Below are 22,466 nucleotides of genomic sequence, written 5' to 3'. Positions count from 1 at the left end.
GTGCCTGAGTTACAAGAAAAACATAACAATAATAAATAATAATAGAAAATTGTAAAAAAAAAAAGGGTGGGGGAGAATAAGAAATACAAATAAACTATAAAGTGTCCAAGTAACAAGTCAAGAATATAAAGTGTCTGAAGGTCCTTTAGGTAATACTCCTTTTTTTAGTGAATAAAATTTACAATTTAACCAAATGTAAATATCAGATAAGATTATACAAAGGATAGAATAACCTTTATTGTGAAGAATAGTGGCAAACGTGCAAAGCCCCATAGAAAACTACACAATAGCTTCTATCGAAAATTATTTTGTTATTCATTGGGTTTTTTTAATAAAAAAAAGAATTAAATTTACCGGGCTCACATGATAGTTTGAAGGCTGATTCTGTATTTATTGTGTTAAACATTTAATATTTCCATTTGCACAGCTAGCAAATAAAGCTCGACTTGTTAAACCCGAATTCACCAGCTTTGAGTCAGCGTCTTTTTTTTTCTTTTTCCTCCAAGCAGACGATAATCTTCAAGCTTTTCTTTACAAGGAATGAGAAGTTTATGAATAAAAAGGTTGTATTTTTTTTTCGTATTTTTTAATTTTGTTTTGGTTGAATCGTCTCCGGTTCTCGGCCGGGTCTTGGGAGGGAGTGCCCGTCAGCGCCCCGGACTGACGCACCGGATGAGCACCCTTCCCTTCCTCCTCTTCTCCGGGCTGGCGTGTCTTCCTTCCGGCTTGCCGAACAAAGTTCAGGGAGGTTCACAGGCGACCGGGCTTTTGCGAAATGGACAGCCAGGGAAGGAAAGTCGTCGTCTGCGACAACGGGACCGGGGTGAGTGTCCTGCGGCGTGGATCCGTCCGTGTCGGCTCGGTAATGTCGAGCGATTCTCCGAAACAGGAAGTGGTGTGTCTGGCTAACGTTAACTGGGTGGGACACTAGCTTAGCGCCCCTTAGCCTGCTAATGTTCATTCATACGGGGCCGAGCGGGGAAGCAGGGCAGAATAAACACAGTGGGTCCACTCGTTAAAGCTGGAAACACATCATCCTGCTCCCAGCTGGGTTGTTTTTACCCCGAAACCGCCGTAGACCCGATGCGGCAGCCGCTAATTTGTCGTCGCCCCCCCTCCCCTACCATTAGCGGCTAACTCACCGAGCTAGCTAGCAGGGCTACAGCTGTCTGTCTGGCTCTTTCTGTCTGGCAGCTGCGGAATCCCTGCGTTTAGAAAAGCAACCTTAATTTGAAGCTATGCCATTTTAAACTGATAAATTGTTTATTTGGAGGTTTTAAATACGTTTCGGTGTTGCTTATCTGCTAGATTTAACGACTGCTAGCTAGGCCGTGCTAGGTTCATTTGAGAAGCATCTCTATTTCCTGTCTAGCACTAACTTCACGGACTGCAGTTTGTGTTTTCTGCTATTTAGAATAATATCCCATAAACACTTCTATCGGATAATAATTAGCTTGGACTGGCTGACAAACACTCCAGAAAATCGCATCACTAGGTTTTTGCATAATAAGTAGCTGGACTAGAAAATAAGCACCAGCCATATTTGGTAAAGGGATGACATCTCCACAGGTTGCTGGGCTCCACAGAATCAAATCCATTTTTCTTTTTTGTTTAAAAGGCCTTATTGAAATTGTAAAGTGCAATTCAATGAAATGAAGTTTATGGTTTGCGAGGTAACCAAGCTGTTTATTCCTCCTGCACTGCTAATGATCTGCAGCTTGCAAGAAATGTCTTGTTTCCTGTCTTCGCCCACCTACACAGCAGTATGACTGCAGGAGCGAGACTTCCTTTGTGAGATTCAGCAAAGAGGATGTTGGCTGAGGCTGCAACTCACTAAAATATCTTCTTTTTTTTCACCCCTTTTTTTTAGCCGAGTGTCGGCAGGAAAGAAACAGCTGACCTGACATTTCAGGAGACTCAGTCCGAGCAGTAGCCAGATAAATGTCATTTCACATGAATGAAGTGCAAACACGTGTAACATGCAAAGTTTGTGGGGGTTGGACATTTTAGACTCTTCCACGGCAACCGAGCCAGTAACACGATACATCAATTTGCAGGCAATATGTCGTCAGTTTTTCCAGCAGATTTGGCTCACTTTGACCGGCCGGCTGTCGATCTTGGAAATCGCATTCCTTTGCGGTGAAAAGACAGCGGTGCTTTGATTGTGTTATTACGGGGTTCCCGCTTGTCCTGGAAACGCTACGAAAATAAAATAAAACACTCGAAAGTGGAAAAAATTAGAGCGCGATCTGTGTGGCAATGAGTGACAAATAACCCTAGAACTAGTCAGTAATTACAAATACAGTTGAGATTTAATGCAAATGACATTAACTTGACCCAGAAATCACCTGTGCTCCAGGGATATCCGAAACATAGTAAGAGAAATCACCTGCTCATGAAGAAAAACAACCAGGAAAATAGAAGAATTATGAATGAAGGTGTCGGGATGATAGGATGGGTTGGTGTCTGCCAAAGCGACAGAATGGTTGTTGCAGATATCCATCACACGCTACGACGAAAAGACATTTTGCTTACCACAGAACATTTGAAAAAAATTTGAACGTCTGTTTGAAAACGCTGTGTGTTTGAGCTAAAAACGTCGCCAGTTCAAAACCGAGATATTTGAAACCAGAGGTCGAAAACTCTTTGAAATGTTTTTTTTATTTTCTCCCGTGTTTGCAAACCCTCAGCCCCGACGCGCGTCACTGTTTGCGATAATCTCGCAACAGGTTTTGTTTTGAAGTACGTCTGAAGAAGGATGTGTTTTCCAAAGCATCGCTTCCAAGACGTTCACATAACCTGATAGATGAGATCCCTTATCTGGGCTTTTCTGTTGCGTCACAGTTCATTGATTATTTTTTCAAAACGAGGAAAAAAAAAATCATGGAACGTCTCTTTTTACGTCTTTTATTTTCATTGAGCAGGAAGGTAATGGAGCTTATCGCTCACCCTCTGGATGTTCCTCTGCCCCGATGCTAATTAACCCCACTTTTATCAGCCGGTCGACGGTGTTATCTCCTCTCTTTACAAGCCCGTCCTCATCGCCTCCTCTCTCCTGTCCCCTTCTTCCATCCAGTTCGTGAAATGCGGCTATGCGGGCTCCAACTTCCCCGAGCATATCTTCCCCGCCCTGGTCGGGAGGCCCATCATCCGCTCCACGGCCAAAGTGGGAAACATCGAAATCAAGGTAAGGGCTCGTCCACCTGTCGTTTTCCAGGAGCGAGACAACACACAGGGAAATAAAGGTTGTTCCGCTGTCGGCTCCGGACGCTCTCCTTCATTCTGCTTCTCAGGATAGACTCTTTAAAACGACTGAAATCTAGGTAAAGGTCAGAGACTCAGACGGTTCTCAGTCCTTTGTCACAAAGGGGTTATTCACCTTTGGCTTTCATAAATGAAATAATCTATATATGTACATATATCTACCTTCCTCTTTCATGTTTTGTCCCCCCTCCTCCTCCTCCCCCGATGAAGTAGAATACCCAGAAGATGGTAAGTGGAGGTCGGTGCGTCCTGCTCTGAAAAGCCGTGTCATGATTTGAGTGTTTTGAGTTGTGTATCCGGGGTGTCCCGTGTTTGCACTCACCTGACCGTTCCTTCACATCCTAACCAGGGTTGTTGTTTTAAGCACCGATTGAGTGTCAGAGAGTCAGGCAGATATCCAGTACGTCGCACTAATGCACTCTCTCTCCACTCGGCCCCAGTGGGTCGCATAAATGGCCGCGATGAATCACCGACCAGCTGTTATCGATGGAGAGCTAAAGGAGATTTTGGACCGCTTCCATCCCCGGCCCCCCGATCTGCCCCCTCCCCCCTCCATCCCCGGCTACCCTGCTACCATTTAAGGACTGATATTATCACAATAGTGCTTTCAGCTCAGAAGAGCTTAAAATGTCCACGTTCCAAGTCGTCGTAGGTCCGTCAAAGCTCTTTCAAGTTTCTCATTCGAGGAACACCGAGCTCGGATTTGGACCCTGTTCTCCTTCACAAGTGTCCGCCGGAGGATGCATGGCAGACAGCTGAGCTTTGCGGACGGAAGCCCATCTGTTTTTCTTTTTACCTTTTTTTTTTTTTTTTTTTTTTCTCGTTCTAATTGAAACCACACGGCGGCAACTGGAGGTACTTAGTTAATGCCAAAGCTCACAGGATGAACCCATAAAATGGCCGCCTTCGGTTTGCTTTTGATGTCTCCAAATGGAACGTGAGATGCTTGACTGTGTGGCTAACACTAACCGAGTCCACGTTGCCAGGCCGCTGTGCATGCAGCTAGTTGGATGGCGCTAAACCCGGAGGTTCGCTGCAGCGAGTGGGGGAACACAAGTGTTTCCAGGCGTACGTGCATGGAAAGCGCTGCCTTGTGCATGCTGGGTAACCAGAGTTTTCAGCGAGGCGAGTGAGTTGAGGTCCCGTTTTATTATCTGACAGATGGCTCATGTCAGAGGTCGACGATCCAATTTCCCCTGAGGTTTTTTTTTTATCGGAACCGCAGGTGAAAGGGAGGTGGGTTTGCATCGAATGATCATAAACCGATTCTCGCCGCCCGTCTCGGTAACCCCGGAACGATCCGAACCTCGGTTCGGAAAGCAACGCCTCCTTCCGAAGCATGTGTGATTTGGCTGCGCCCCGCAGGACCTGATGGTGGGGGATGAAGCCAGCGAGCTGCGCTCCATGCTGGAGGTCAACTACCCGATGGAGAACGGCATCGTGAGGAACTGGGACGACATGAAACACCTGTGGGACTACACCTTCGGCCCAGAGAAGCTCAACATCGACTCCCGCAACTGCAAGATCCTGCTGACCGAGCCTCCCATGAACCCCACCAAGAACCGGGAGAAGATCATAGAGGTACGTCTGTGGTTCGGTCTGAAACAAGGGCTCGGGACGGCGTTTGAAAACTGATTCTCGGGCTTTCCTCCCCCCCCCCTTGCAGGTGATGTTCGAGACCTACCAGTTCTCTGGGGTCTACATTGCCATCCAGGCCGTGCTGACTCTGTACGCCCAAGGTAAGGGGACGCCGGCGCCCCGCCTGCAGGCTCAGTGCAAAATCACTCATCCGACAGGAAGTCAACACGTTCACCTCCTTTTCGACTCGCATTTTACGTGCGGGAATATTCCACTCTCACACCCTGGTCAAATATCCCATGCAACAATTTGTTTTTCACTAGGCTTGTCAGATAAGCGGTGACGGTTTCCGGAAAGCCGCACGCTCACGCAAACAAAGCGCGTGGCTGCAATGATTGCCGGCGTGACGGGTTCTTTTCAGGCTAACCGGGGATGTTTTGTGTAGAATTGCAGAATAACCGCCGGTGTTTGTTTTTTGTTTTTTTTTCCTTCTTCACCAGGCCTCCTTACCGGCGTGGTGGTCGACTCTGGCGATGGCGTGACGCACATCTGTCCAGTGTACGAGGGCTTCAGCCTGCCTCACCTGACAAGACGTCTGGACATCGCCGGCAGGGACATCACCCGCTACCTCATCAAGGTGTCCAGTGTCGGACTTTTCTGAAGTTCATGGGGTTTTGCCTTCCGGCACCCTGCAGCTGCAGCCTTTCCAAAAACCCATGTTTATACATAGGTTATATATATATTTGCTTTGAATAAATGTAATGTGATATAGTTTAGATATTAAATATTTAATTTAAATTGATATTTAAGTATAGTTTTGCAAAGAGGTGCATCTTAAAGCTGAAACCTCAGACATGCAACACAAATGAATGAACTCCCTTGGGGGGGGAAGTAGTTTAATGCCCCTTTATAAGCTCATTTATGGTCGATTTGTGTAATTTCATGGGGGATTTCGTCATATTTTCTCTGGTAATTTCCACTTTTTTGCTGCTCTGGAACATATATATATATATATATATATTTTGGCAACAATTTCTTGATTCTATTGTGTTTGTTGTTCAATTTCTTGGCCTTTTTCTCTTAATTTGAAAATAAACGGGGCAAAGCCTGAAGGAAAAATTAGTGTACAGCAAAGATAAGATAAGATAAGAACAACTTTATTAATCCCGAAGGAAATTGTTGTGCCAGAGTTACAGAAAATATAACAGTAATAAATAAAAAAAAGAAAAAGGCAGAATTAGAAATGAAAATAAACTATAAAGTGTCTCAGTGAAACTATAAAGTGTCGTAGTAAACAAGTAATATAACTATAAGTGTCTTAGTAACAAGTGAGGTAAGGAGTGCACAATAGTATGATAATGGAAAAATTGTAGTGTAGCTGTTATGAAATGAAATATTGCACAAAGTAGAAAAGTCTTAAGTAAGTAATAATAAGATTCTCCCCCTAAAATGAACCGTGAAATTTGACAATTTAAATGTTTCCCCAAAAAAAAAATATATATATATACATGAACTTAGATGAGACGCAGTGTAGTTTAAAAAAACTGTCGCAGACTTTTGTGTCTGGATTTAACAAAATAGTCTCAGACTTTTGAGCAGAAATCATCAACGTTTGCGCGACTTTTAACTCGATACATCTTGGAAACGATCGTTTGGATTTTTATCCAGACGTTTCACCCCCTTCTAATGTCTCCGTCTGTCTGTGCAGTTGCTGCTGCTGAGAGGTTACGCCTTCAACCACTCCGCCGATTTTGAGACCGTACGCATGATGAAGGAGAAACTGTGCTACGTGGGCTACAACATCGAGCAGGAGCAGAAGCTGGCGCTGGAGACCACCGTTCTGGTGGAGTCGTACACGGTAACCGAGATTTTAACACATTCTCCGACTGCTTCTCTCAGACCGGCGGTGTTTGCGGTCTCCACTTGCTGCGTTGAGGCGTTGACGCCTCGCCAGCGTCACATTGAAGCTAAAAATCGCAACCCCGCCCCCGCGTGGTCACGCGATTATTATTATTTTTCAATTGAACTGCTCAAAAAAAAAATCCTGCTCCTATTCCAAACCTTTTTTTTTTTTTTTAAATGAGCGCTTCCATTATGCTCAAGCGTGGCATGTCGTCCCAGCGGCCACTAGATGCCACTGAGGTGCCTCTCGGAGGCTCGTGGCCCCCGAGCCGAGCCGGGAGCGAAAGAATTTGATATTAAAACACGTCAACAAGTCAAGATCTGACATTTGCAGATGTTTTTCCTCAAGTCCTGAAATCCCTCAGTCCTGGGCTCTCTGAATCTCCCCGTGGTTCCTCCTGGTCCTCCTATCACCTGTCTGATAGCCGCCACGGGGGAAAAAGCTAATGCTTCTAAGAGAAAATGCCCAAGACAGTTGTTTTTAAAAGGAAAAAAAAAAAAAAAAAAGGGTCATTTATAATTTGTTCTACATGTGAAGCAGCTGTTTCCTCTCTTTTTTTTTTTTTTTTTTTTTTTTTCTTCCCCTCGGCCTCAGGGGGATTTTTGTTTACTTTCAGATGAAAACTTAGGTCCTTTTGTGCTCGGCGGACGCGCACAAGTCTCATATTTCAGACCAAAATAGCAGCGCTATAGAAAGATCCCGGCCCACGTGGCCGGTTATTCAGGAGTATTTTGAAGTAACGGCGAGCTAATGGGGGAGCCGGATCTGCCTCGCGCGCGCCTCGTTTTTTTTTTCCCCTCCGCTTCCAGAACGCATTTCTTTCCGAGGCCCTTCTTTCCCAGCAGAGGGGGAACCGCACAATCCAAACGCAGCGCCCGAGGTCTGCGTTAGTGCACGCCTTGGCGGGCGCGTGTTGTGTCTCGGAGCCGACTGTGACCGTGTGTGTTTGGGTTAGTGTAGGCGAGCGCGCGCCCGCGCCCAATATGTAAACACGTATGCGCGAGCGCCGTTTTGCGCGCGCCAGTGTGGCGAAACAAGGAGGGCAATGTAACTCACGGCCGCAGAGCCCCGAACCGCGCGTTACATCATTTCCTGTGCAGCCACTTTGCGGCGGCGGCTGGGCTGCGCTTCCTCCCACTGCCCTCGGCTGAATGAGGCCTTTTTATAGCCGCGCGCGTTCAACCCGCCCGGCTCGGAGGCCGCGCGCTACCTGCCCCTGTCTTTGGAAACGGCTTCTGCAGCGAACGCAGCTCCTCCTCGCCGATCGGCGCAGCGGGAATTCACCCTCCGAACGGGGTCGCGCCTTAAAAAAAAAGAAAACAAAAAAAAAAAAAAACCCCGGTTGTTTTCTTTTCATCTGGTTCCTCCCACACGTCTGCAGCTGCCAGATGGCCGTGTGATCAAGGTGGGAGGAGAGCGCTTCGAGGCCCCCGAGGCTCTGTTCCAGCCCCACCTCATCAACGTGGAGGGCGTCGGCGTGGCCGAGCTGCTCTTCAACACTATCCAGGCGGCCGACATCGACACCAGGTGAGCTCAGCTCTGCGCGTCTCCTCCGAAGACTTCCTGCTGTCACGCCGACACGTCTTCATGAAGAGCCTCTCCAAACGAATCCATCTGGAAATGCAGGGGTTCCGCGCTGAAGTGAAAAATAACCCCCGCATTTATTCGTTTCCTCCGAACTCCCCTCGCAGTTTGAGACGAAAATGAACTCCGAAATCAATTTTTTGCCCCGTTCTCAGCCGATTTCCTCTCAAAGCCTTGACGGTTTCTTCCGCTCCAGGTCCGTCGTAGCGACGTTTTTTAGGTGATTTCTCTTTCGTGCCCGACGCCCCTGAGTCACCGTGACTCAACGCTGTCTGGAAACTTGAAATTTCAACATTTACGCGCATAAAACGGGAAGATTATTTTAATCACAGTTGTAATGACCCGTGTCTGTTTTCATTCTGAAGGGAAAAAGTGGGGTTGCCTTCCTGCTCTCACTCTCCCCGTGTGTGTGTGCGTATGCGTGTGTGTGTGTGCGCATATGCGTGTGTGTGTGTGTGTGTGAACCAGGCCGGAGTTCTACAAACACATCGTTCTATCAGGAGGGTCCACCATGTACCCAGGCCTGCCCTCGCGGCTGGAGAGGGAGCTCAAGCAGCTGTACCTGGAGCGCGTCCTCAAGGGCGACGTGGACAAGCTCTCGGTGAGAAACCCCCGACTCCCTTTATCTGAAAATAATTTCGGAAAAAGTAGGTCAACGGATGCGCAGGTTAGAGTCGGCAAAGAGTTAAAAGTGGAAGAAGCGTGACGCCGGACGGCGGGTTCGGTCCAGACCAGGCCAGAGGCCGGACACGCTAAGGCCGGCCAGAGCTTCCAGCTGGTTCTCTGGGTTTGTTTGCATTGGCCCCGCTGGGCCAGAGGATCAGGACGGTACAACACACACACACACACACACACACACACACACACACACACACACACGGTCCAGTTTGGAGAGTAAACTATGACTGACAACTGACAGTAATGCTCACAGTCTTGTCTTTGTCTCGACATGTGGCCATCGCACACACACACCACACACACACACACACACACACACAAAAATGTACAACTTTCCCGGCAAAGTGCCTCAAACCCCTGTCTGTGTGAGAAGGTCCAGGTGAGCGGGGCAGAAGATGCCCTCCTCCACCGGAGCGCGTCGTGCAGGACCTCCACCAGATGGTGCCAGAGGTCCAGCCGCCCCGGTTCCGTTTTTTTTTTCCGGAAGGTTCAGATAACAAGGAGGGACGAGCCTGCCGTTGGTTTGGAAAGTTATCAGCTCCGTATCGCCGTCTCTCTGTGAACCCACGTCTGCGGACGACCCTTAAATTTGACATCTAAACTTAATATAATCCATCGGGTTTCCTCCGGCGGACGAAGCTCTCGGCGTATTTTGCGAAGGAGATCATCGTCGATCCGTAACGACAACGAGGTTTTTTTTTTTTGTTCGTTTTGTTTTGTTTTTTTAGATCAATTTCCGGAGAACCCAAACAACTCTCCGGCCAAATACTCACACTTTTACAAGATGATTCACCGCGAGGCCCCGGCGGGTCCGTCTGCTCTCAAAGCTACACTCTTATTTTTTTTTATTTTATTTAATTTTTTTTTATTTTCCCCCCTAAAACACACACATGAGAACAGACACAGGAAATGAAGTCAGCGCGAACGAGGCAGGACGTGCGGGAGCGAGGGATCACTAAACTAAAATCGGTTTCATGTAAGTCAGGACATAATTGCGTAATTTTGTCGACGTCCGTTCAGCTAAAAGACGAGGACGTCCATAAAACACCTCCGCTGGTCATCCGGCCTTTATTGACGGATCAGAGGTGGATCGGATACGCCTGCCGTCCCGATCCGGCGCCTCATGAACGGGGATTTCGGGGCGTCGAAACGCCGATTTCGAAGAAAAGAACAGGATCAAAAGGACGTGCAGACGGACAGGAATCTGCTCGGCAGGCGCCGTTTCGCGCTGCACTGCCAGTTTTTTTTTAAGCGTTCAATATATAGATGCTTTCAGAAGTGGGACGGCCGAAGGTTTCAGCGGCAAGAATTGGGAATGGAAATCTACCTCGGTGACGAGTCGGACGAAGCGGGAGCGATTCGGACAAGAGCCGATCCTTCGACTCCTCCGACGCAAATGCGACGAAACTGAGCGAGCGGGGCGTTTTCTCTCTCTCTCTCTCTCTCTCTCTTCTAGAAATTTAAGATCCGGATAGAAGATCCTCCCCGGCGGAAGCACATGGTGTTCCTGGGCGGGGCGGTGCTGGCCGAGATCATGAAGGACAAGGACAACTTCTGGCTGACCCGCGAGGAGTACCAGGAGAAAGGGGTCCGCGTGCTGGAGAAACTAGGAGTCACCGTCAGATAAAGCACTGAACGGACTGACCGCACACACACACACACACACACACACACATACACGAACACACACATCAGCACATGCCCCCCCACCCCACCCCCCTCCCCCCTAATTGCAGAGAATATATCTATTTATCCCTCTTCCTCTCTTTTCCGCCTCCATCCTCCTCAGTCATCAGAGGAGATCCAGCTGTCACCTTCTCGCTTCTCCCTCCACCTTCTCTCCTCAAAAATTCAAAAATCCTCCTCCTCCTCCTCGCCCCTCGACGTCCGCCCTGCCGACGCGTCGTCGGTTTTTCCTCGGAAGGAGCGGATCCGGAGCCGACGCGTCTTCACCCGCCGCATAATCACCTGCACGAGCGTGGAGAGCGCGGTAGAAGTAGTTTTTTCGTCCGTGGCGGCGGACGCCGATGCAAAGTCTTTAAGTATCACAATCAGGGTCCATCACTAACAGCCACGGGCCGCTTTCTGCATCTGTTACAGGGGAGCGACAACTGATCACACTTTTATGTCCGTTTTTATAAATAATTAACTTTTTCTTTTCTGGGAGAGGGATAACTTTTTCTTTTTTTTTTTTTTTTTTATTTTTTTTTAATTTTTTTTTTATTGCTTTTCCCCTTTTTTTTTGTTGGATGTGTGAGTTCGAATTATATCTTCTTTTTTTTTTTTTTTTTTTCCTTTTCCCCTTTTTTTTTTGTTGCTGTGCACTACTACCATTGTAAATGGAGTGTATCGTGGTAACAGAAGTTCCTCCGTGTTTTTATGAAGAATTGACGGTTGATTTATAAAAGGGACGGGAAGATTTAAAAAAAAAAAAGCCCCGGAACTTGAGATTGGTTGTGTGACGGTACTTCGGGGGTCGATGTCGGGGTCAGTGGTGAAACAGTGATGAGCAATCTGGGCGGGGACGGGTGGGTTTGGGGGTTACTATTAGTTGACCATCACACAACGTCGCCTCTGCCTTTTTTTTTTTTTTTTTTGTTTTTGTGGGTGTAAATCTGGGTTACGGAGGTTTCGGTCCCAACACCGCAAAACCGGGGCGGCGGGGGTGAAGAAGAAAACGGCGTCGATGTTGAAAATGATATTTAAGTTCTCCAGTTTTCACTCCCAACGGTCGGCATCATGAATCCTGGAGGCGCTTCTATTTTGATTATGATAAATGTGTATATTTTTCTTTTCACCTCCTTTCCATGAACGTCTATCCAGTGCCAAGTGCAGTTAATGTTAACTAGATCTCATGTTTTAATGTCTGGCTTTTCTGTTTCTTTCTTCTTTTTTTTTTTTTTATTTTTTGTTGTTCATAGCATAACTGCCTAACGCTGATTTAAATAAATAAAAGTGATTTATAAGGATGATGGAGTCACCGGGATTTTCTTGACAGAGGCCGTCAAAATGCCGTTTGATTTTAATGTCCGGAGATGCCGCAGACACCGTGCGGCGCTCCGTCTGAAATTAAAAATAATCTGCAATACGATTTACATATGGAGTGGATTAAGATTCAGTCGGGAGAAAAGGTGCAAATCGCATTTCACGCACCAAAGAAAAGGTTTATTCTGCGAGTTTTGCAGCCAAAGGCGACCCCGCCCGTGACCCCCCGGGGTCGGAGTTACATCATGTTTTTATTATATATAAAGAGAGAGCTGAGACATGTGTTATCACCAAAATACAGCTTTAAGAATAAATCAGGTTTAAATGAACCTGAACCTCTCCGCTTCATATTTTTTAGAGTGGAAAGGTGTCATTTCTGAAGGAATCCGATAACAGAAGGTTTCCAGATCTTGGTATGACTTGGAGAGTTTTCAACCACTGAAATTTCCACTTCCGGTTTCATCTCGTTCTGTTTCCGTGCACGTCCGTCTCTGTCCATCTATCCGGTAATAAGCGCTTACGGGCCGCGTGCAGCCACTCGGCCGCTTATCCGGCGCGAGACCATCAATTTAATAATAACCCGATATTATCAGCGACCGCCGCGCCGAGCTGCTTTCCATATTGGTCCCATGTGTTCGCTGACCCAGGTGCGAGTCGCAGCTGCTCTTCAAAAAAAAAAAAACATCCTGTGGTGAAGAACTGAGTGTTCTGCACCACCAGGAACCAGACCCTGTTTACACCTGGAAACACCTGAGGAGAAGAACATTTGTGGATAACATTTAAACTATTCGTGGCGGAGAAAATGAAAAATGGACTTTGCAAGAAGCTGCAAAAGTCACATTCGGACAGAAACGAGACGGTTTGCGTCGTTTTGGTTGAGTTGCCGAGCGAAAAGAGGGGAAAACCCAGGCGTTAGCTTAAAAATAGACTTCACTGAGAGGGGTATCGCATCGGGTTCAGCAAAGCAGAAGTACGAAAAAGACGAGGGAGAAACATCACTGGGCTTATTCCTCGGGGAGTTCAGCCAAACTTCCCCCGGTTTCTCTGAGAGAAGAAAGAAACGAGTGTCGTCTTTTTTACTTCCTGCAGAGGTTCAGCGTGAACCCTGAACCTCCAGGCCGTCTTGGGCGCAGACAGTGGTCCCGAATACCCGCCCTGTTTATATTTAAACGTGACTCTTCGGAAAAATCCGAGCGGCAGCGTTCGCTCTCGCCTCTTTTGGCCGAACGGTCGAAGGGAAAAGTCTTAAAAATAAACGTCTTTAAGTCGAAGAGGACGTCCCCGTCCGTCGCCGTTGGTCGTCCGCATCCTCCGTGCGAGGAGATGGATGTCGGCGCAGGGAGAGGATGGACGGGAGGAGGAAGAGGAAATGGAACAGTGGCAGAGGACTGGCGCCACCAGAGGAAGAGGCTCTCTTTCCGCGCCTGAAATAAAGATCTCCGCCAGACTCTTCCGGCCCCGTTCCATTTTGGTCCCCGGGCTCCCGCCGCTTCCTTCCGACCCTGAACCGTCACCTCCGAGGCCCCTTTGAAGCCTCCGCCGCCGCCGCCGGCTTCCCGGCTTCCCGGCTCCTTCCCGCTTGCTGGGAAGGAGCCGGGGGAACATTTACTCGAGTACTCGCCCTCACGCCGCTTTGGCCTCCGCGGCCATACCAACAAAATATCGCAGTTTTCCGCGCCCAGATATTTCCTGGTCTGCCCTCAGTTCTTCTGCCACAGCCGTGTTTGCTACCGGAGGAAAGATAAAGTCACACAGATGTTCATTTTTTTGGTCTAAATATCCTGTTCGGTCACCCAAATGTCAGATTTTCATGGATGGGAAGAGGATATAATTTTAATGTACTGTACTGGATCGACTTGTTACTGTGTTGATTCCAATTTATTGAAATCATTTTCAGTTTTTTTAAAGTTTCAGGTTGGATTAGACATGACCTGAATATCCACCAAAAAATATATATAAAATGTAAAATATATATTAAAAAATATATACATATTTTTTTATATTTTTGAGTCAGGCTTAAATAGATTGCAATTGTTTTTTCAGGTTGAATTAGACATGACCTGAAAATCCACCAAAAATATATATATAACATATAAGATATAAATAAATAAAAAATATGTACGCATTTTTATAACTTTCAGTCAGGCTTAAATGGATTGAAAATTGTTTTTTCATGTTGGATTAGACATGACCTGAATATCCACCACAAAAAATATATAGAATATAAAATATATATTAAAAAACATATACGTATTTTTAAATATTTTTGAGTCTGCCTTAAATAGATTGAAATTGTTTTTTCAGGTTGGATTAGACACGACCTGAATATCCACTACAAAAAATACATCAAATATAAAATATATATTTAAAAAAAATATATAGATATTTTTATATATTTTTGAGTCAGGCTTAAATAGATGGAAATTGTGTCTTCAGGTTGGGTTAGACATGACCTGAATAGCCACCAAAAATATATATAGAATATAAAATATATATTAAAAAAACATATATGTATTTTTAAATATTTTTGAGTCAGGCTTAAATAGATTGAAATTGTTTTTTCAGGTTGGATTAGACATGACCTGAAAATCCACCAAAAATATATATATAAAATATAGATTATAAAATAACAAATATATATGCATTTTTACAAATTTCAGTCAGGCTTAAATAGATTGAACTTGTTTTTTCAGGTTGGATTAGACATGACCTGAATATCCACCAATAAATATATATAAAATATAAAATATAAAATATAAAATATAAAATAAAAAATATATATGCATTTTTACAAATTTTAGTCAGGCTTAAATAGATTAAAATTGTTTTTTTCAGGTTGGATTAGACACGACCTGAATATCCACCACAAAAAAAATGTAAAATATAAAATATATATTAAAAAAAAAACGTATATCTATATATTTTTGAGTCAGACTTAAATAGATTGAAATTGTTTTTTCCTACATTTTCCTGTATTTTATTCGATGAACTTTGGCTTCCAGATTTTTTTTGTGTCGCCCCAGCCCCAGACCTCGCCAACCGTTTGCAGTGGACTTGCTCAAACTCTCCGGGTCCATTTCCACAGGGTGGGAGTCGAGCGGTGGCTTATCTCAGGTGCGGGCTGCAAAGTCCCCACACCAGAATCTGTTGAAACAATTATATCGCTCCTTTCAAGCTTTCACTCCTGCATCCAACATCTCGAGCGAGGCCCCGAACAGGCACAGACGTCGCTTTCGGCCTAGAAAAGAAAGCCGAAAACTCGTCTTTCTTCGGTCACGAGGGCCGCGGGGGGGCGAGCCACTCGGGTTCTGCGCGAAGGCGGCGGGAAGCCAGCTCCGGAGCTCCGTGCGCCCGGAGAGGGGCCGCGCTGACCCCATTACCAGAGCAGATATCTTAAATGTTTGCACATGTGGACCGGGATGCTGTTTGCAGCCGTTGAGCTGCTTAGCAGGCCCCCAAAAGCCCTCCGGGACCTTCTTTTTCTTCTCTCTTCTCTCCGCCTCCCCTCCTCTCCGCTCCATCATTATCGCCCACATGCTTTTCCAGAGACATCCTGAGTGAAACAGCTCGACGTCCTCGATGGCTATCACATGTTCCCGCCGCCGCCGAGGAGGGAAAGGCATCTCGGAGAGAATAAAAGCGGGCGGCCCGGCTCCGTCTGCAACAAACCGTGGAGGGTTTCGAAAAGGAAAAAAGTAGAAAAAGGAAACTTTACTGACATTATTCGGGGTCTGGATCTCCTCATGAAGTCACCGGGAACGTCCTCTCCCCCCTCACATTCGATCCTCCGAAAACATGTTTATGTATTTTGTGGCTCCGAACTTGTTGAACGGCTCCTCGGCCCATCTGCCTGAAATATCTGCAAACGTAATCGATTCCAGATGCGCTGAATTTTGTAATAGACATTTGTGGTCTCCCGAGGATGAATCCTGCAGGCGTTCTCTGCGAAAGCGTTCCCAGGTCGACGCTTTACGCTGTCCAGCGCTTTGGTTTCGCACCACGTATGTGCTAAGCTGCTCGCTTTTCGTGCCGTGCAAGCGAAATTTAGCGCGCTATCGTGCTAAACTGGGCCTAAACGCGGTTAAAGTTCCACCTGCCGGTAACAGAGTCCACCTTTTCCACCGAACGCCGCGTTTTCCCTCCTTGCCGATAAGAGGAACAAGCTAAAATCAAACCTTCCACGAAGAACACATCGGCTCGTCGTCGTATTCATGCCGTTCGACGGTCCTGTTCCGCCTTTTTTTTTTTTTTCGGGTTTTGCGATGACTTTTAAACGCTATCAGCTGATTTCTTGCCGGCTTACGCCTGGATGAGCTGGCCTTTCCCGGTCGCTTTCCATCTTTGCTGACCGGAGTCGACAAATGTTGACATAAGAAGCGGGAGAAAGAGTCTATCTTTAATTTAAACAGAGTTTCCATGGTTACGCTGACCTCAGCCAGTTAACCTTGTCATTTCGTGAACATTAATAAGAGGACGTAGGACTTCCGGTCGGTTTGCGGACTCGACATTTTAGAGTCTTGGCTTCTCTCTTTTTTTGGACGTGAAGGAGAAACGTCTCTGGATCCCGATCCGTGTTGACAGGGAAGCAAATGTCGGACGGCAAATAACAGGCTGGAGAGCAACTGCGCTCGACTGCGGCAGGACGCTGGGGAGGACGTACCCGACGCCCAGAAGCTCACCAACTACAATCGTGATTTTCTGCAGAGCTGCAGGAGAAGGATCTCCTACTACTTGACGTGAAGGCCTCGTTGTTTACAAGCGATCCGGCCCGATTGTGCGCGATGAAGAGGCGTGATCGATGAGTTAATGTCTGTCAGGTGCTTTCATTTCCAAACCCACCATCGTGTTTTCGTATCCCACTTCCTGCCACGATTCATCGGCCACCACGCCAACCAAGTCCGAGCCCGGCCCTTTCAGATTTGTAGCCTTCGGCTTGTAAACACATGATGTAATTCCACTGCGGCGCCCATCTCTTGTTTTCATTCAGCTTATTTGTTGTGGATAGTATTGCAAACACACACACACACACACACACACTTCTGTTTGTTTGCTGGTGGAAGATGGAAACACAGATTCAGAGGATTTACCAACATTCATGTTTCAAGCCTTGTTTTCTCCGATTCTGTAGGTTTCGTACGATGGGACTTCTCCCTAGCGAATTTGCGATCCTGTAGCCGTAAGGTGGGATTCGGCAGGGGTGTAAGTCTGCGCCGATTTATATCGCCATTTTGTGGTGTTTTTAGCGTTCATGAAGCAGTTATTAACTTGATAAGGACGAGGAACGCCGAGGTAAAAGTCAGGAGGAGATCGGAGCCGTCGTTTGGCGAGATGCGAAGGGGGAGAACCTCCAAAATGAGAATTAACCAGAAGACTCGCCAGACGTTTCCATTTTCTCTCATATTTTATTGGAGGCGGAAGGTAAGACACACGTTTCACTTCAGTTCTCTCCCAGACCTGACCACCCTTCAGTATCCACAAAGTACTTCCTGTTCCTTCTCAAAAGCAAGAGCTACATCCATCGTACATGTTAGAAACAGTTATTTAAAAAAGAAAAAAAAAATAGAAATAAAAATGTACAACATACACTTGATATATAATATAATTTTTGCTCTTTTTTTTTTACAGAGGTAAAAATACTAAGCATAAAAAATGGGTCTAATTCAATACAGGGAGTCATTTTGTCATTTTTTTTTTTTTTTGGAAAAACTTAAATACACAAGGCGACAAAGAGGATGCGTTCAGGCACTTGTAAAATGTCTCTGACATGTGAGGGCACACACATATAGAGCAGAAGTCTGAGAGGAAGGAAAAAGACAAACTCACGCACAAAAAATAAAAGGCTGACAGACACATACACACCAACACACACACACACACACACACACACACACATAATGACCCCGTCCTCGATTCATCACATCAGCGAAGGATCTGATTATACTGGATAAGTGTTAATATGAGATTCAGCTGATCCCAGTAGATTTCAATCGAGGATTAGGAGACAGGAAAAGGGATGTGTCACACACACACACACACACACACACACACTGAGGACAGGACAGGATGTATGAAATAGACACAACCAGAGAAGGAAAAAGGACATCCTCAGGCATTCTGTATTTCAACTACAGTAAGTGACATTTCCTTGGCACAACAATCAGGGATGGATGTTTATTTCCAGCTGTTTATTTGGACACAACAACCTCAACCTTGTTCTGTTCAAACGGGACGCTATTCACTTCCTGACGTTGAAATAAAATAATAAGGAAAACAGTCTGGGGTTGAAGTCATTTATTTTAAACCAAGGGTGTAACAAGACACTGCAGCCAAACTATATTTGGAGGTGAAATATTTTGTTTTCTCATCAAATTATACAAAAGGGGGGATTCTATTTTAGGTATTTTGAACAGAAATGTAATGTATGAATGACTGGAAGAATATTCTAAATATTGGATACAAACTGACAGAAATAAGAAAGCTACTGACTCATTTGTGCTTGTATGTGAGAGCTTCTTGTTATCTCTGAGGTTTGGATAAAATATTTCTCCTGCTGTTTTAATTTGTTTAATCTGACAGAGAAAACACGCTGTTAGTGCTAAATATTATATTATTTTTGTGACAGAACATGTGCTAGCACCGAATTAGCTTAAGAGGCTATTCTAACATTGGCCACTAGATGAAGCAAAACACACAAAATAAGCCTGTCACCTCTACACTTTGGGTGGCATTTGAATTTTTCCGAATAGAAAATCATAATAAATGTGTGGTGTCCATTAATTACTCGAATTAGCCATAACACACGAACAATGTAGAGATGATCCATTTCCACGCCATTTTTTAAGCCACTATATCAGGGGAGCGGAGCTGGATTTACGAAGAGGCTAACAGGCTACTTCCGGGTATTAGCTTTGCTGATCGTTTTTCGACAGAGCTGATATTTTAATTTTTTATCATTACTAAAATAAATCTATCCCTGCGCATTGTTTTAAGCCTCACACGTTCAGAAATAAAAAATAAAAAAAAAATATATATATATTTTTTTTTTTAATTTCAAAAAGCGCACTTCCTTCCGCCGGACACCAGAGCGCGTAGGGATACGCGGAAACACCCAAGTGGATGCCGAGCGACGTTTCCTTTCCTTGATAAATGTATGAGGAGTGTATCGAGGATTGCAGTTCATTGTTACACCTCTGTTTTAAAACGTTTTTTTTTAATTTGTTACACCTCAGTGTTGAAACATTTTTTTAAGTTGTTGACAAAAACAATTCATGGAGTTTCTGCTCCCATCCACGCCGCTGCCGTCATCCACAACTGGGACAACTGTTTTACAGCGACGTGATTGGCTGGCTGCTCTGTCAATCAAACGGAGGACGACACAAACCGGTAGGACATTTTTTAAACAAAAATAAAGAAAACTTTAAATTCCTGAAAGCCCTAAATGAATTTAGAAGTTGTTAATCCAAACATTTTACACTGTTGGGAATAGCGACATCCCAAAATGCCAAAACCAAACTGTAGGACGGAGGTTCAAAATCGGTTAGCCGTAACTAGCAAGCTGTTACTCGTATTAATTTTACAGAAATTATGATTTGGCTTTTTGGATGAAACTCTACGACATTTTGTGGAATGTGCTGGTTTTCCTTCTCACCAGGAGTTGTATATTTGAAAAAAAAAAAAAAAAATCAGTCTTATTGTGTCTGGTAAATGTAAAGCAGGTGAGCGTTGGCTTTGATTAGCATAAACCACCGACTCTAAAAGCTAATAATTAGCATCGTTTTAAATTAGCCGGCGCCTGGAGGCCCCTCTTTGTATGGCTTTAACAAACAAGACCTCGGCAGTGTTTATGCAAATCTAAATTAGTCTCCTCCAGTGTGTACATTAGCTTCACATTTAACACACACACAAACACCGGTGGTATCAATCCTCTCATCGACTCCTGCCAAAAAGCGAGGAGAAAAAAAAAAATCCCCAAAATGTCAAAAGCACTTGTCAGGTAACACACGTCCTTATTAGAAACACAAGTGTGAAACAGGATTCCCTGCATTGCTGTTGTGACATTGTTACACCATTACTCATCATGCTTGTATTTAATCAGTTGTTTTTTTTTTTTTGCTGAAATACTCTTCAGATATCCTGTCCAATGTATGAGGTGTATCTAAATTCTGTTTTAAAGCAAGTTTTTTTCCCTGTGTGTGTGTGTGTGTGTGCGTGTGCTGGGTTATGAAAGTAAATGACATTTGAAAAGGCTCTGAACTTTGAATAATCAAAACTGTAAAATGTCCTCTTGGCCATGTAGCTGTTCCTCGTACTTACACAAGCGGCGGTGGCTGATTGTACTTCGCAGACATACTTAGTTTACACACTTGATGAGAATCTTGTCATGACCTCTGTCTTTTTTTTTTTTTATTATAAAAATAGCTTAAACCAAGTATACAAACTAAGTGTACATTGCTGATTGCTTTTAGCCAAATAGCAGACATCTTCAGAGGGGGTTGGGGAGGTTAAAGTTCAGAGTGTACCACCTCAAACTCCACATTTTAAGGCATAACGGGCACCAGTAATGGTATCTGTGATTTGTCCAGGCCTCTTTGTGACACGCTGCCCGGCTGAGGAGGAAACCGCAGCCTCGGAAGGTTGCAGCTCACTTCAAGTGTTTTAAGAAAAATCCGCCAAAAGACCGACTGAATTCTAAAACCAGATGCGTTAAGGTGATCGTCGAGGCACCGTTTGAAGTTATAGTATTGTCACATGACTTGAGGCACTGTGTCATTTGGTGAGTTAATCATATCCCGGCAAACTCTGTGCGGGCAGATCAGAATAAATAGGATAAAAACACAAATCTTTGGGCTTTCCGATTAAGATGAGTACCACGTTTGTCGCAGTGAGCAAAGAGGATGTCAATGGCGAAGAGCTGCGGGGGTCTATATACACAGACTTTTACAGCATGCTGCTGAACAGAAAACAGGAGAAGGCTTGGGCGCACACTAAGCGTACACATGTACCATTCACACTCGCACACGCATGCAAAGAGGTGTAGTGTCTGATTTATCTTGGAGCTGGAGTCGAGTCGAGCAGGCCTCATACTGGAATATGAACAAAAATGGCCACGCAAACATCAAAGGAGAGAGAGAGGGAAAAAGAAGTCGAACGAAAAAGAAAATAATTCAAGTTCTCCGATGCCAAGTCAGTATACAAAGTATAAAGTACCTGCATATGTGATACGTGACATATAGGTCAGCTATAAAAAAAAAAAAAAAAAAAAAAAAAAAAAAGAAGGCCCCCTGAAAAAGAGCACTCTCTTGCACTGGAAACAGAGCATGAAATGGCCACGTGGAGAGCTGAGAGAACTGTCTGCCATAAGGGGGAGCTTATCTTCCCAGGCCGTTCAGAAAATGCACCAACTGATTTTTTTTTTTGTTTCTTTTTTTTTTTTTTTTTTGGCTTATTTCAGTGTCTGGAATTTGTAGAGAAACCCAGAGAAACCAAGGCGATAGTGAGCAGTCATGGCCGCTTCCGCATCTCCCCCCCAACACCCCTCCAACCCCCATTCTTCCCTTTCCCTGTGCTTGCGTTGGGTTACGGTTCTGTTTCCTTTGGAAAAGGAATCCAAGCACGGAGGCTCGGCTCGGCTCAGCTCAGCTCAGCGCCTTGTGACGGCCTCCGCAGCAGCCGCAAATGCGCCCCGCCCGGTGGCAAGCGTGGAGAGGCGGGTAAAGGCAGAGGCAGGGCGCCACCAGAGACAAGCCCAGCAAGGCTAACCAGCGAGTGCCGAACCTGCCTCCCCCGCCGCCCTCGCCCCCGTCACAGGAGCAGGGGTCCGAGTAGTCCCCTTCTGGGTCGGACATGCAGTGGTAGAGCATGGTGTCTGCCAGCCACATGCAGCTGACCCGCCGGATGCATCCCCGCACCGGGTCCGGCGCATCCTGGCACCGGCCTCTCCGGTTGTCGGAGAGGTAAAATGCTTCGCCGCAGTGCTCGCAATGAGCGCGCTCCATCCTTTCCTCCTTCCGCCCCTTCCCTCCGTTAGTGGTTGGGGAAGAGCTGGGGAGGAAGGAGCGTGGCTGGGCTGAGACCGCCGAGGAGAAGCCGTGGCGATACGAGCCGCCGTGGCCCTTATTGGTCAAGGGTCCGAGGGCGGGGTCGGAGTCTGAGGGCGACAGCGCCGGGGGTAGTGGGTAGGTGTAGTCGTGCTTCTGTGCCTCCGTTTTGGCGAAGTGGACGTAGGATTCATTGTCGTCCATCTGGATGAACTTGTCCCGCACGGTGGCGTGGCGGTAGTCCTCGTAGCCCGTGAGCCAGGGGCGCTCGGCCTGGCGTACGTGGAGGCGTTCGCTCGCTCGCTCCCAGCTGCGCTCGCGTGGGTTGATGCGGACGATTTCCTCATCCTCCCGGAAGGTGACGTGGGAGAGCCGTGACAGGGGCTGCACGGAAACACGGGAATATTTCAACAAAACGTACGCCGACGACCACGACG

At 45.9% G+C, this 22,466-nt stretch overlaps 2 protein-coding genes and 1 long non-coding RNA gene across 5 annotated transcripts in view; 1 reads left to right on the top strand and 2 right to left on the bottom strand.

The window, feature by feature from the left end:
• Positions 1-697: 697 nt before the first annotated feature.
• Positions 698-11,976, top strand: LOC147236774 (actin-related protein 2-A). Of its 3 annotated transcripts, XM_086173983.1 has the most exons (10): positions 698-823; positions 3,077-3,187; positions 3,478-3,492; positions 4,630-4,845; positions 4,931-5,003; positions 5,343-5,479; positions 6,551-6,700; positions 8,127-8,272; positions 8,798-8,930; positions 10,464-11,976. In XM_086173983.1, exons 1-10 carry the CDS (start codon positions 776-778, stop codon positions 10,632-10,634), a joined length of 1,200 nt encoding a protein of 399 aa, XP_086030109.1. In that variant the 5' UTR covers positions 698-775; the 3' UTR covers positions 10,635-11,976. The 3 variants fall into 3 exon arrangements, with proteins under 3 accessions (XP_086030109.1, XP_086030100.1, XP_086030117.1); XM_086173974.1 differs by lacking the exon at positions 3,478-3,492 and having other exon boundaries at positions 761-823; XM_086173991.1 differs by lacking the exon at positions 698-823 and having other exon boundaries at positions 3,475-3,492.
• Positions 3,076-3,730, bottom strand: LOC147236775 (uncharacterized). The gene is made up of 3 exons (XR_015108807.1): positions 3,587-3,730; positions 3,427-3,518; positions 3,076-3,203 (listed from the first exon to the last, which is right to left on the bottom strand). It is a non-coding gene; the product is annotated as an uncharacterized LOC147236775 (long non-coding RNA).
• Positions 11,977-17,374: 5,398 nt separating the features above from the next.
• The window catches only part of LOC147236773 (sprouty-related, EVH1 domain-containing protein 2-like), a 33,374-nt gene continuing 28,282 nt past the window's right edge, over positions 17,375-22,466 (bottom strand). The window contains exon 6 of the mRNA XM_086173960.1: positions 17,375-22,413. Within this exon, the coding sequence (XP_086030086.1) occupies positions 21,628-22,413 (786 nt within the window). The 3' untranslated portion in view covers positions 17,375-21,627. The remainder of the gene's footprint in view (positions 22,414-22,466) is intronic.

Source organism: Fistularia commersonii, chromosome 2 (genome assembly GCF_037954325.1).
Source record: "Fistularia commersonii isolate RoL2024-O1a breed Wild chromosome 2, RoL_Fcom_v1.0, whole genome shotgun sequence".
Classification (NCBI taxonomy): domain Eukaryota; kingdom Metazoa; phylum Chordata; class Actinopteri; order Syngnathiformes; family Fistulariidae; genus Fistularia; species Fistularia commersonii.
Note: the sequence above shows the minus strand (reverse complement) of the source record. Positions and strands in the feature narration are given on the sequence as shown.